This window comes from Suricata suricatta, chromosome 5 (assembly GCF_006229205.1).
Source record: "Suricata suricatta isolate VVHF042 chromosome 5, meerkat_22Aug2017_6uvM2_HiC, whole genome shotgun sequence".
NCBI lineage: Eukaryota > Metazoa > Chordata > Mammalia > Carnivora > Herpestidae > Suricata > Suricata suricatta.
The window spans coordinates 133,315,163-133,330,716 of NC_043704.1; the positions used below are offsets into that span (position 1 = coordinate 133,315,163).

General features: G+C 42.0%; 1 protein-coding gene across 1 annotated transcript in view; it reads left to right on the forward strand.

The window, feature by feature from the left end:
- Positions 1 to 9,567, forward strand: part of KCNH8 (potassium voltage-gated channel subfamily H member 8) — a 224,430-nt gene extending 214,863 nt beyond the window's left edge. The window contains exon 15 of the mRNA XM_029940344.1: positions 8,286 to 9,567. Within this exon, the coding sequence (XP_029796204.1) occupies positions 8,286 to 8,990 (705 nt within the window). The 3' untranslated portion in view covers positions 8,991 to 9,567. The remainder of the gene's footprint in view (positions 1 to 8,285) is intronic.
- The last annotated feature ends 5,987 nt before the right edge of the window (positions 9,568 to 15,554 follow it).

Consider the following 15,554-nt stretch of genomic DNA (forward strand, 5'->3'; position numbering starts at 1 on the left):
CTAGCATTGGAAAGTTTGGACCTAGTGCAGCGCCCCCAGCTAGGGCCTTCCAAACACCTAGCTTGGAAAGCCAAAGGGGATTGCATTCACAAGTCCTACAGGAACAAGCAAAGTAGCTTGTAAATGATTGTAAGAACATGTCTCTGGTTGTACATGCAGGTTCAGCAGAGAGGGAGCATGCAAAAATGCCCATCTCCTAGTTTCTCTCAGGAAGGGATATGACTGCATACTTTCCCAGCTGCGGCCTGAGGGTCCAGCTTCTAATCTGCCTGCACCTACATGCTTTCTTTGATTCTCCACTTTGGGACACTGACAGGTCTTGGCACCCCCTCAACTTCTGGGAACCACCCAGAATAGACAACAGCTCTGATAATCACAAAGACCCTAATCCCTCAAGATTCCACCAAAAACTGTTAGAACTAATAAATGATGTCAGTAAAGTTGTAGGATATAAGCTCAATATACAAAAGTCCGTTGTAGTTATATACACTGATAACTATCAGAAAGAGAAATTAAGAAAAACAGTCCTGGGGAGCCTCAGTGGCTCAGTTGGTTAAGTGACTTCAGCTTCAGTATGATCTCATGGTTCATGAGTTCAGGCTCTGTGCTGACAGCTTGGAGCCTGGGCCTGCTTCAGACTCTGTGTCTCCCTCTCTCTCTGCCCCTCCACCACTCACACTCTGTCTCTCTCTGCCAAAAATAAACATTAAAAAAAAAAAAAGAAAGAAAACAGTCCCATTTACAGTAGCATCAAAAAGAATAAAATACCTAGGAATAAATTTAACCAAGTAACTTAGACTTATACACTACAAACTACAAAATATTGATGAAGGAACCTAAAGAAGATCTAAACAAATCAAAAATGCCAACTACAGACTTGCCAAAGGAATTGAAGAAAGCTGTTTTGACTAAATCCTCAGCTCTTACTGAAAGACCTATAATACGTGTGGAGTTAACCAAAGACCTAAGTCCATAATAAGAACTCATGATCTGACCTCTTTGAGTACAAACCAGCAGCATTATCATCAACTAGGGGCATGTTAGAAATGCAGAATCCCAGAAACCCACATGCACTGAATATGAATATACATGGTGTCATGATCCCCAGGTGATTCCTATATACATTGTCTTGATAAGCACTGTTCTATACAGTTGATACTCTGCGAGGAGACAGACTTTTGTTTGATGCTCATTAATAGCAGTGAGGATCGCTTAGCCAGACAGCAATTTGGACACTAATCAAACTTTGTCCCAGGAAGCAGGGAAATAGATGAGGAAAGCAATCGAAGAGTTGATAAATAATAGATTGCAATAATACAGCTAAAATAATAAAGTTGTGTCCGAAGGCCTAAGCTTGCAGAAATTCAATGAAACCATTGGCGTAATCACTTTTCAAGACTTGTAATTCTTCTCTTATTATAGTTTAAGATGCATCAGATGCACCTGCAAGTGAACCCCTTGGTATTATTCCTGTGTGACCTCAAATAAGCCACTTCACCTCTCAACACTCTAGTCTCTCCAGCTGTAGAACAAGATTTACGACTTTTGTTAGTAATGGGATTGAGATCCTCATTCAGATGAAATTTATGCTAGTGCCAAGTATGATTATTATTTTAGCTGACAGATAAAAAAGACTGTCACTTGTTTTTGAATGCTTTATGAAGCAAAAGACCCAAGGATGAAAGTATGCCGATCGTCCTTTTTGTTTTGCCTGCTTATGAAGTTTGATTGAACTTGTCTGAATCCCATGGTAAATATGCAACATAACAAAAGATTAAATGAAAGACCATTTAATTACCTGAATCAGAATTTGTAAAAATGTATATGTGTTTGTGGCAGGGGTAGAGGGTTGGTATAATTAGTACCCAAAATTTAGGAAAATTGTGTCTAGCAGGAAAATGTGTACATGTTTGGCAAAAAATTGAGTGACGGGTCAAGAACTCTTCAAGCTAAGAAGATTATATCAACAGATGCATTCCCCATCTGTTCACTGAATGCACAAAAATGGAAATGACGTTTTTTTTCTATCAATTGAAGTTCCAGTTATACTCAGAGGCCATGAATCATACCATGCCAATAGGCAAGATTCAAAAATGTAATAACATGAATAATAGAAGTCAAAATTTAGCTATTTTCCATGTAAAATAAAAGGTATTGGCAAAGACACGTTCTATTCTTCATTGTGAAACTCACACTCCTGTTCCCCAAAGGCACAATCCAAAGACACACCAGAATAGCAAATCTGTGTATACACCAAAAGGCACACAATCTAACCGTAAAAACTGGCAGTGTGAAGTCTTATTGGGACAGGATGTCAGCAGCACCACAGATGGATTTTTTTCAACTGTATAATAACACAGTGGTGTAAAAATCTCCCATTTTGAAGTGGTGTGGATGTCCATGAGACATTGGGATCATATAAAACATTCTTACCTGCTAGACTTATAGTGATATTTACTTCTGTGTCTTGCAATGCTATTTAGGGGTACTTGATGAATGCTATTTAAGGGGAACCTGGGTGGCTCAGTTGATTGAGGGTCTGGCTCTTGATTTTGGCTCAGGTTATGATCTGATGGTTTCATGAGATTGAGCCCCATGTCAGCTCTGCCCTGACAGTGCAGATCCTGCTTGAGATTCTCTCTCTCCCTCTCTGCCCCTCCCCTGCTCATGTACACTCTCTCTACCCTCTCAAAATAAATAAGAAACATTTTTAAAAAGCTATTTAGGTTCAGATGAAAATATCAGAAACTCATATTAAGAAATTAACCATACAACTTATTATTCATTAAATTACTCATGCATCAACAAATATTTTAAATGGTGGGATTTATGCAGGGACTAGAGCTATTATAAAAAACAATAAACACTAGTCATACTTGCCCCCATCTACCCCTGCATGGTCCTTATTCAAAGCTGATCATTATTCAAGGTCCTTATTCAAGGCTTCACATTGTTGTATTTTGGCTCACACATACTTTATAAAGAATTTTCAATCCATCTGACTGCAGTTACTCAAACCTTACACTGGAAATATAGGATCTTAATCAGTATTTTTCAAAGACTCTAGTTATTGCTGTTACTATTTGTTACTGCAAAAAAGACCCATGCAAGGCAGACCTGTGGGCAACAATGACAATTTCTAAGCCAACAGAAGTTCTGAGAAATCCTGGGTATGGCAAAAATGGAAAAATCATGGCAGTTAGTGATTCCCTTCTTGGAGGTATGGAAAGACCAGTGTGTGGATTGTCATGGATAGTTGACAAAGTCCGTTGTCATATGGATGTTTCTATTCATGACAGAAGGTAGTGCTCAACAAGACCAAACACACTGCCCAAAAACCTGCTAAACACCTAATGACTTGTGTGGTTGAATACATGTTACTGGGACAACAGAGGAAGGAAGAATCTTTAAATGCTCCAGAGTTTGGGATAGCAGACTGAACCGCTTGGAAGCACAGATGGTGTTTTCAACACTTCTTCTTCCTAGCAGTTGGGACTTTGGAAGGGACAGAGAAATCTTGGATGTGAACAATTGGCCCTGCAGATGGTGATGGTGAACTGGTTTGGCCAATAGTTTTAAATCCTGGACTGATGGGTCTTTATTCACAGAAGAATTAGCAGAACGGAGAGGAAGGAAGGGGGAAAAATGGAGAAAGGAAATGCAACTTAATACACAAGTAAGAAAAGAATGTGTATTAAGTTATGGTTTATTTATCTGTTTTATCTCTATAAGTACAAATAATCAGAAGGCCACATCTAAAATAGGGTAGGGTAGCAACCAGGGATGCGAAAAAGTTTACCAAATTTCAACTGATAAAACAACTCTGGATAACTTTATTAAGACTGTCAGTTAGCATCATATAGTCATGAGATACGGGAGTCAGTACATAGGGACAGTTTCCCCAGGGAATTGAAGCTACCCATGGCAATCAGGTTTATGTTGGAACAAGTGACAAGGCAGTAAGGTAAATAAAGTCTAGCAGAAATCATGGCCAAAAAGGATCCATTCCTACAATTTTGAAGGAAACACAAGATCAAAGAGATTAACAGTGGAAATGCCACCTGCTCTTAAAAATTAAGGCATACGAAGGAATTTATATACAACATCTTTAAGTCATAATACCTACTTGTAACATATTTACTTGGGACAAGGAGAACTAGTTACATATTTTCCAATATAATTTTGTAGTAGGCAGCTCTCTCCCAGGATATTTCTGATAAAATCATGAGATACAATAAGATAAAACCTGAAGGTGATATGAAGGCCAAGTCCTTCAAAATGGCAGGAAGTGCATTTGTTTATACATTCAAGACCTACTAAGTACCCAGTGCATTCTGGGCATGGCCCTGAGTCCAGGAGATACTGAGATAAATAACAGTTTCTCCCCTCCAGGAATTAATAGTGTTAGTGGAGGACAGACAGTCCCACGTGATACTCAAGCTGCTTTGTGAGATTAAGTGAGCTGTCAGGAACTAGCTCTACAGAGCACATGAGGGATTGGAAGAAGTTTGAAGGGAGAGCAGAAACTCCCCAAGCTGAAAGGGGCAGAAATGAAGAGCCCCGGTCAGAGGGAAGAGCACGCACAAGGGCAGTGAGCTGAGAAGCCCACCGTGTTCAGTCTGATGGTGTGCAAGGGGGACTCCTCAAGACACGGCACCACCAAACAGTGAGATGGGGCTTGTGAAGGGCTTTGTAATATCCACTCCGAAGGGGTTTTCTCTAATAAAAGTAACAGAAGACATTTAAAGAATTTAAGCAGCTACTGAGTTAAGTGGAAAAACTTTGATTCATTTGATCTGCGTGATTTTTTTGTTTTTACTGACCTCTTTCTGTAGTACTCTGCTTTCAGGTTGTATTTTGAAGACATATCTCCTTAAATGGATGGAGCCTTCAAAGTAACCCCAACAACCTTTTTTAGCAAATGCAAATCTTCTTAAAAATTTTTTGATGCTTATTTATTTTTGAGAGAGAAAGAGATAGAGTGTGAGTAGGCGAGTGGCAGAGAGAGAGGGAGACACAGAATCCGAAGCAGGCTCCAGGCTCTGAGCTGTCAGCACAGAGCCCAACGCAGGGCTTGAACTCACAAATCCGTGAGATCATGCCCCAAGTATAAGTTTGACGCTTAACTGACTGAGCCACCCAGACACCCCCAAATGCGCATCTGCTTAGCATACTATAAAAAGCATTGAACCTCACCATTGGAGACACTGCATTCTTTGCTTTCCACATTTGATTAAGAATGAGGTCTTTCCTGTTTTAGAATGAATTTTGTTAGCAAACCCAGCAGGAAGCAGTAAACAAAAGTGCAGTGAATCTTCCTGCACTTTCTGTGACAGCTTGTTGTCACCTTCAGTATCACCAGAGTATCCACCTCCAGGAGATGCCATCTCTCCCTGTGACAGTTGCCTTTGTCTTTGTGAAGGGAGAGATCCCTTACCCAACAGGGATTAATTCCCTCATGTAACTTTAATAAGGTGCAGGGTGTGTCCTCAGTGACACAGTGACAGAAATCTCCCCTAATATGATCATTACCCTCCAGAGCTAAAGAAAGTTCTATTTCCTTAGGTTCTTTGCTCCTTTTAGTTCAAGCAAATACAGTAATTTGTTTTCTGGAAATGTTAATGCTTGTTAACATTCCTGGAGCTGGTCAAGGCTCAGGATTTCCATTCAAAGTTCAAAATCTTAACGTTGTGGCAAATGCATGGTAAAAGTTCGATGTCAGGAATGTGGCCATGGAAAGGTATTTCGCCCATAGGAAAATACCTATTTATTTTGAAATCCAGAAAAAATAGTTAATCAGAAATCTGTTTGTTGTACCGTTGTGTGGCTCCAGATTTCTCCTTGCTTCACACCATTTTTGTTGTTTTATTTGTATCATTTGACATGAGGAGATTTTGCTGTGCTCAATCAGTCTCTGACTTTCTTAGAGATGATGCCATTTACTTACTTGGTGATGAATTAACATTTCAGATAGCTTTTACACATGAAGCTACCTTTTTGAATCATCTGGGCTCTTCACAAATTCTGATCACATTAGCTAACTCACCTCCTAAGCAGTATTTCCTTTTCCATTTGATAATATGCTATAACAGAAAGAGCACCAAGCTTAGAAGGCCTGATTTCTACACCAAAGACTGTCCTTCATGAAATAAAGGACCTTAAAAATGTCATTTAACCTCTGGGCCTTAGTGTCGTCATTTTATAGGGAGGGAACTAATTATGTATCAGGGTCTATCTTAGCACTGTTTATAGATCCAATAGAGAAAAAGGTACCCCAAATCATATTGTATTGCAAATTTACAAACACTTATTGAATGACATCATTGTCGATGTGTCAAAAATGCAAAATGGTTCTTCCAAGACTGTATCTTTATTCAATCCTAATAAAAGTCCTATTGAAAGCATTTTTACTGGGAGCTAGTATACTCCTGGTCAGTTTGATACAGGAATTAAGCTTAGACAATCCACAGAAGGGGACAGCTACCGTATCCCTTCAGACATCTCATTTAGTGTCAGCCTTGTCTTCTGAAATATTGATAGAAGAGTTAATCGATTCAAGATGGAGCCCATGAGTGAATGTCTGCAGTGCCAAGATCCAGATCCAGATTTAAGTGTGATGCATGCGCTTAAAAATTGAGGCTTGGCACGTTATGAAATTAGACAGCCTGCAGTGGAAATCTCAAAACGCATAGCGCCTTTCCCAGATTCACTGCTTTGCTCCTTAAACGTGAGGCTCAGAGGCATCTTTTTACCACCAGAGGTTTCAGATCTGCTGAAAAGCCTGGACAAGCATTCGATCGAGTCCCTGGAGCTCCATGCTAGCAGCAAGGCAGAAATACTTTTGGCCTGGCAATTTCAAGGCAGGTGTTACCAGTTGGTTGCCTGAACCATGGAAACACCTCCTTCTGGCCTTTTTAAAATGCCTGATTCAAGTAGCACGACGCCCTGATGGGCCTGCCAGGGAGAATTAGTTTCAGAACGCACTCGCAGGAAGTGGGATGAATTAAGCTGCTGGGTGAATTAGGGATGTATACATAAATGTTGAGAAAAGTTGGCCCAAAACAGCAATCTTGGATTTGGCATCACTGAAGTTGAACTTCCCTTTGTTTTGTTTTGTTTTCTGATGATATTTAGTCAGTGGGTTCAGCTGCCTATATTGGAGTTTTGTGATTCATGATAGTAAATCAAGTCATAGAGGATCCTTTATAAAATAGAGTCTTAACGTAAACAAGGCAAAGTATCACAACATTGTGTTAGTGTTACAGATATCATCAAAGATTAGAAAATGCACTTTTGTGTCCTGCTTTCTGAAATAGAGGCTTTCCTCACTTTGAAGAATATAAACACCCCAGGAAAGCTAGTTTCAATCTTCTTGTGGTCTTCCATGGTTAAAAAAGTGATGCGTTTGGTAAGAATACAAATAACTCCAGTGAATTTTATCATTGGTTTTAAGAGTAAAATGAATAATGAAGACTCTTCAGTGCTTCTTAAGTGTTTGAGAGTTGTGTCTCTTTTGAAAATCTTACGAAAGTTCAATGCTTTGCCTGGAAAAGTGAATAAAGCACATGCCACACAGTCTGAGTTATAATTCCACAAGGTTCCAGGTTCACTGATGAATCCCAGTGCTCCCAAGCTGCCCACGGTGTTGACCTGGTACCTACCCGCCTTGCAGGTCATTCTATGTCTGTCTCTCATTCTGTAGTTTCCCCCCTTTTTGCAAACTTTCTCTCTCTAGCAAATCTGGTGTGAGTTCTTGCTTGCCACCTTCATCATTGCTGAAGGCCACTTTGTCCCCTGAACCTACAATAAACATGGATCTCAACTACATATGACCAAAGTGAGAGGTATCATTTACTACCTACTGTGGGTAGATAGTGAACTGAGTGCTCTACGTACAAGCCCACCACGCCATACTGTTTTCTGAGGCAGCCGGGATGCTTTGTGGGTACCACTGTGCATCCCACTAACTCAGAGGAAGCAAGAGATACTGCCTGTATTTAAGAGATATGAGAAATAATCGACCCATGTGTCTAATTTTGTTCAAGAACCCCAGTCACGGATTCAGAATGCCCAACCACGAACGTCTCCCTGGGTTCCCTCAGAATAAGCATGACTTTAGATCAGGTGCCCGGCCTCCCCACCCGCCCCTTGGACTTGGCTGGAGTTGGAGGTGGAGCAGCTTTTCAGCCCTCCCTCCTGAGAAATCTCATTTCCCTGCCTCTCTGCTCTGTAATCACCACCGCACACCTCTGACTATTGTCTTCTGCTTTGCTTTATCCACACAGGTGATGACATTGACTCAGGAGGTCTCCCAGTTAGGTAAGGACATGAGGAATGTGATGCAACTTCTGGAAAACGTTCTGTCACCCCAGCAGCCATCGCGGTTTTGCTCTCTGCACACCACCTCTGTGTGTCCCTCCAGGGACAGCTTACAGACCAGGATGACCTGGAGTGCGCACCAGCCTTGTCTACACTTGCAAGCAGGTGGAGCCGCTTGTACTCAAGCACAACTCTGTCACAGCAATGTCACCTCAGACATTTGGAGTGTGGATCCCTCCTCTGTGGGGAGCAGCCCCCCGCGAACTGGAGCTCCTGAGCAAAACCCTGCGGACAGTGACCTTTACCACTCTCCAAGCCTTGAGTATTCGCCTGCCCACTACCAGGTTGTCCAGGAAGGTCATTTGCAATTTTTAAGGTGCATCTCTCCGCATTCAGATTCTACACTGACACCTCTGCAGTCCATCTCGGCGACCCTCTCATCCTCCGTCTGCTCTTCTTCGGAAACATCTTTGCATCTGGTTCTTCCAAGCAGATCGGAGGAGGGCAGCTTCAGCCAGGGAGCCACGAGTCCCTTCAGTCTGGAACACCTGCCGGGATCTTGGGACAGGGAAGAAGCGGCATCCCTCTCTACCGAGCCCTTGGAGAACTTCCCTCTGGAAGTCGTCACAAGCACAGCAGAAACGAAAGATAGCAAAGCCATAAACGTATGATATTCGCGCACGTGCGGCAGCTGCCAGTTGCAACCCCACCGACCACTGCATGACAGCTTTAGTTTGCCTTTTTTGCCGCGGGCAGGTGTGAAGACTGGGCAAAGCCGGGGGTCCTGCGGGGGAGCGCGCCGGGAGCCAGCCTGAGGCAGAGCCACGTCCATCACTTGCCAGGTTCCGGAAACAGAGCAGAAACGGTGTCTTCTACAGGCACTCACTCACTGGTCTGTTTGACAGATTTTTTTAAAGTCCAGAGACCCCGAGGGTCTGAGCAGCTCGAAGTCCCAGACAAAGAATCTGTGGACTCATTTTGTCCTGGGTGACTTTTGTGACTGCAGCGAAGGTTTTCCTGAGTGCCTGTTTGTCATTCCTGAACAATATCCATCGCACTGTTGGCCTTGGGAGTGCCCAGCTCCTGCTGATCTATTTTTCTTTTTGTGAAGGCAAAGGGACAATTATCACTGCATGTCATCTCCTAGACAATCAGTCAAATAGAGCTGGTGGCCAGTGGTTAGCTATTGCACGTTATTTGCCATGTAAATGAACGTGTCTTTATTTATCAAAAAAAAAAAAAGAGAGAGAGGCTATTTTTATATCCTTGGTATGAAATATGTATTTAAACTATTTAAAATATTTATAAAGAAATGAATGTTTTCATTTTGGTAAAAGAGAAAAAGCTTGCTGTTTTAACAAGAAATGCACTACTGTTATTATGTATAGTAGATCAAAAATTATTTATTATTAAGAGGATGTAGTTTCAAAAGGAACCCCCCTTTTATCTGCATGTGGTTTGCAACAAATGTACCCTCACGCTTCTGGATGACAAGAGTGGTGAGGTCATATTTTATTAATGAAATAAAAACGTAGACTGAGTGTCCAAGTAGTGGGCTTTGGCCCAGCGGCAGGGAAGTTTCCACCTAGTTAGTCTCCACTGATGGATTCACACCAACGACCTAAATAAAGGCGGCCCCTCTGTGCTGGCATAAATGTCTCTCCTCCCGGCATCGAACTCTGTGTCATTCAGGAACCCAAATTTGGTCTGTGGAATATCAGATCACAACCACGTTAAGCCATTTTGGTCTCAAAATGAGGGAGAGAACCTGGCTGTATCCTTCCTATGTGCTATTCTTGCAGGAAAGATTGTAGACCAGTGAAAATTCCAAAATGGAGCCCAGACTTCTGAGCAATGACTTGTGACAGTGAAGCCAGCTTACCTCGGATTGGCGTTTTCATTGTTTTTTCTGTAAAGCTCTCAACAATGCCATAAGTTATGCGGAGCAGGTGTTTTCATTCTCATTTCGCAAAGAGAAAAAAAAATAGTAACAGAGATTACAGAGCTCGGGTGCTGGAGATGGTCTAGAACCTATAATGTTCCCTGCATCTCAGCCAACATGCAAATTCAGATGTTGGCTTGGAAATGATTTAAACGCCTTCACTCAACTTTTGTTTTGATGTTCAAGAACGTTTAAGGCCAAATCATCCCAGACATTCTTAGAAAACCTCGCATTTACATTCTGTAGTCCCTTGTTCTTATTTTGCATCACAGAAAATAAGCGATCCAAGAATTTCATCATTAAAAACATCTAAACAAACCAAAACTTCTGATGTGTGAATCTTGTACCCTAAAATTAGCTACAGCAGCAGAAAGAAATCTGTAGGGAAAAGGGGAAAACTATATGTTTATCGGGCAAGTTATCAAGACAATGCCTTCCACCTCCAAAATTCTCCTTACCTAAGTGAATGGAAAATTTGGGCAAAGGCAGTTTTCTAGATTTAATGTATTTGTGTTTGTATTCATTTGCATTCTCCTTTTTGTTCATCTTGACCTATATAATCATTTTAAGTACCATTCAAAAAAGAACTAATCGGTGTTAGTGTGTGAATATCCCTCTGGCAGACCAGCACTACTATCACTAAGGCTAACAACTAATGAGTGGCATTCTGTTTTTTGAGTAGTGACTATGTGCCAACAGATGTTTAGAAACTAACACATGTTATGTTTCCTCATATAATTGTCAAACAATGCTAAAAGTGACTTACCATTATCCCCATTTTGTAAATGAGTAATGGAGCCACGAACTTCTTTTAACTTGTCCAGTCACATTGTTTTAAATGTAAACCAAATACGCCCATGGCCACTCTGGGTGCCCTTCCCTTCATGTCCAAAGCCATTCTTGGTATCTTTTTAAAACTTTTACTAGTAATGAATTCTTTTTGATGTTTGTGAATAGAATAGTAAAATATCTGTTTTTTCTAAGGAAGCATACACATGGGACAAATTAGTTCAAATGTGAGGATTTGAGGAAGCCCCAGTGAAATACCTGGAAACATGCCCATAAAAATATGGGCAGCCAGCCAGTCCCCTTCTGCATAGCTACTCCTAACAGCTGACTTTCACGGGTGTAAAAACCAGATGCCTCCCTCACATGTCTGCAGCTGGACAAACGTGAATGAGCGCCCGGAATGTGGGGGGGCCCCACCGATTTCTTGCAGGAGGGCACCTGCCTCACCTGAATCAGCCCCGTCTTACTCCTCAGTCATGATTCTGATAACCAGAACAGGCCCACATCCTGGGCAGCTCAGAAGGACATGTTCTGTTTCGTTTCTGCGTGTCCTGATGTTACTCCAGGAAATGAGAATTCCAAGTTGGTCTAGATGTTTGCTTTTCTAAATGGGGTTGCAGTGTACATAGCCTTTGTCTTCTCCTCAGGGATGTGTGTTTGGATCTCTACACTTTCCTCACCTACCTACTCTGCTGGAGAAGCAAAACAGGGATCCAGAAGGAAGAAAAGCACTTATTTTCTTGGTCAAATATATTTTCTTAAAAATTATATTGGGGACTAAAGTCTTCTGTGTCACTCTAATTAAGAGAACTAGATAGATTAACGGGACTTTATTGTAATTCAACATAAGTTTCTGGCAATTAAAGCCACTTACAAATGGAGTTTTATTGCCTTGAGAGGTGATAAAAGTACTAACAAAGTGTCCTTTCGTAGCTTTTCCAGAAGAAAATTTGTTCTAGGCATGAGGTTAGCAGAATACAGGCATCAGAATCACATGGGGTACTTGTTTAAACTTCAGAAGATCTGGTTTCAACCTAGTGCCTTTGGGTGGGGCATGGGAATCTCCCACTTAGTAAACTCCCTGGGTGACTCATATTTACTAAATATTGGGAACTATTGGTCTGGAATCTATAGCAGTACAAACTGAACCCTAGCATACATCAGTGGACTAGCATCTCAATTCTGTTCAAGTGGGGTACCTGGGTGGCTCAGTTGGTTAAGCATTCGACTTCAGCTCAGGTCATGATCTCACAGTTCATGAGTTCAAGCCCCCATGTCAGGCTCTGTGCTGACAACTCGGAGCCAGGAGCCTGCTTCAGATTCTGTCTCTCTCTCTCTCCCTGCTCCTCCCCCACTTGCCCTCTCTCTCTCTCTCTCTCTCTCTCTCTCTCTCTCTCTCTCAAAATTAAATAAACATTTAAAAAAATTAAATTCTGTTAAAGATAGGCATGAGTCTTGTATGAGAAAGATCTGGTCAACCCTCATAGAAGTAGTCTCAGACTTTAGTTTGAACACATATTTCCAGGGGATCTTATAAAATAGAGTTTAGGGACCTGCCCCCTAAGTGATTCTTATATAGATGTTCCAAGGACCAAACTCCAGAACCACTGCCCTAAGCAATATAATCATCCCACAGATCATGAGGACCAGCAAGAATCAAGCCAATTAAAAATGACATTTACATGCAATACTATTTCCATAGAGTTCCTAATACATCAATGATTTTTTCCATGAAAATAACACATCTCTTTCTTCAAGAGTGCTTTGAACACTCAACCATTACTTCAACTAATAATGCCTGAGCACCTACTATGTGTCGTGCACGGGTACCTCTTGATTTGTTATAGGTCTTTGTCTGTTTTATTTGGATTTTCTAGTAGGAAAAAAAAGTGAAAATGCCTTTTGAAGTCTCATAAATGAGTCAGTTCTTCCCAGATAGTGGGGCATGGGGATCTTATTTGGATGTGAGGCAAGTCAACTATTGGGTTGCAGAATGACAATTGCTATGCATGACTCTCATGTGAAATGGCACTGTTCATGTCAAGATTATGACTTTATCCAGAGCAATGAAAGTACCTTGTTCCAAATAGTTCTTGCTAGGGCTGTTTCTCTTCAGGTGTATAGTTCCTTTTCTAAGGTCACCCTTATAAGACATCATCTTTACACTAGAATTCTGTAATGCTCCAAACGTAGTCTTTCCCCCACGCCACCACCACCACAGAAAACAGAGCCTCAGCACCTGTGCTGCTTCAGTGAAAGACTATTCCAAAAGGATTTTCCTTTGCCTACTTTTTTCAGTTTATGCAAAGGCCATACTCCAAATAAATACAAGGTCGAGTAAGGGGCAGGAGTTTTGGAAGGACACAAATGGGTGTTTACTTCCAACCATTTTTTCTTGCTCTCTGACCTCACACAAGTTATTTAACACTTCTGAACCTCCATTTCTTCATCTAAAAATGGAATATTAAAATATATCTAACTTGCAGAGTCTTTGTGGAGAGCGAATGAAGTAATGCACGTGAAAGCACACTGCCTGACATATAGTGAATGCAAAGTAAACGTCAGTTGGTCTCCCCAGCTCCCTCCTACTTCCTTCCCTCTCATCTCCCCGCCCCACTGGCTTCCCTTTTTAATTCCCCATCTCTTCTCCACCTTCCTCCCCAGCTTTCCCTTTTTCTCCATTCTCCCCTCTCCTGACATCTCCAGTCCCTCTTTCCCTTTACTTCTCTCCTCCCTCCTTTTCTCCCTCTCCTAAGAGTTCCAGGCTAACTTCTGAAAAATGAGACCCCTTTGACATTTTCTCTGCAGAGGCCACAACCTAGCTTTCATACCATGTCACCTGCAATCTATTCCTTACAGTATTAACAATCAGGTCAACATTTACCTTTAAAAAATATTATTGGGGAAGCACGGGGTGGGGGGGATGTGCCATCTCTGCTCCTAGCCATCTTAGCCCCAACCTGTGTGGCTTCTGATTCTGATCAAAATTTTCGTAATCAAAACCTTATTTGAAACTGTTTACAATTACAGAAAGATCCAGGAAATGTATTCACTAACATGAATATGTTTCATAAACATGTATTTTTTTCTTGCCCATAAAGTTGTTCTACAGAAATTTACTGTTGCTTCAAAACTCAGACACATATATTTGTCACGCCCACCACCCTGGGACACAGAAGACCTGAGCCTGTCAGCCAAAAGCCTCGGAGCTTTCCCTGTGGCAAAGGCCTTGCCCTGTTGCCCATAACTCCTCTAGCTGGAAGCGGAGATGATGAAATGTCTGCCACTTCACACGGATGCCTTCAAAGGTTCTCCTTGTCATCCCATGGAGAGAGTAGGTCCCGCCAGAGGGAATAAGCTAAATGTCACTCCCTGCAGCTTGTGTCCTGAAAGAATCTGGTCCTTGGCTTGTGAAATTCAGCAGAGCCCTGAACAAAGACCTCACAAAACACACGAGGACAGCCCAGTGAGACAGAGACTGGCACACCTGTACCTGTCATTCAAGGGAATTAAATAAACTGTATATTCTAGGGGGAAAGAAAAGAGCTGGGTGAGCAAGAGGTTACCTATGGGAAAACTATGCCTCCTCAGACTGTTTCCTTCTGCCTTAGGCTTTTCCCCTCCTGGAAATAAGAGAATGGGGTGGAAATTAATACTGAATTGAAGGCTCTGTTTTGGGTCATTTTTGTCTTTGTTTTGGCAGTTGGCTTGATAAAAATAGAACATACATATGTGATATTTGAGTACAACAGAGAATAAAACAGGAGGAAATGAACTTAAAAGTGTGTCCCTGCTATTTGTTTTTGTAAGAAACCAATATACTAACCTGAGGGGACCGTTCTTATTTGAGAATCCCCTGTGGGGTAAAGAGCACTCTATCCGTTTGGTGCTCTTGCTTTCAGTGGTCAATTCTCCACCAGTGCTAAGGCTCCTGAACTCCTGCCGGCAGGTCATTCTGCACTGTGGTTTATCTGTCCTGAGGGAGAATTATTTCTGAACTCAGCACAGGGGCCAGTGTTAACTGCTGCTGAGGAAGAGGCTCAAAGTGAGCCACATCTCTCAAGGAGCACAGTCCTCTGAGTGACTGCAGCTACCCGCCTAATGGTCTCCAGTGTCTTTGGGGTCCCTTGCTGGGACTGGCAGTGATGTTCAGGAGCCCCCAGCTTGAAATGCAGATTTCTGAAAGTTGCCATGGTAACCCACTGCCCAAAATGAGTCAGGAGAGTCCGTGCTCTAGTCAGAGGGCCTGTAGAGCAAAATCAAATTGTCATCTCCAGCTTCTAATACCCAAAACTATCTGCACCCCAGGCCTGAGTCACTCAGTACACATCTGATTAACTCACAGAAAAACCACATCCAGAGAAAGGGGATAAAGGAGATGGCATTTGTGACTCTTGGTTCTCAAAGCATGGTCCCTGGAGCAGCAGCGGCTTCATCTGGGAGCTTGTGAAAAATGCAAAATCTTAGAGCCCATCCCAGAGCTACTGAATTAGACTCTGCATTT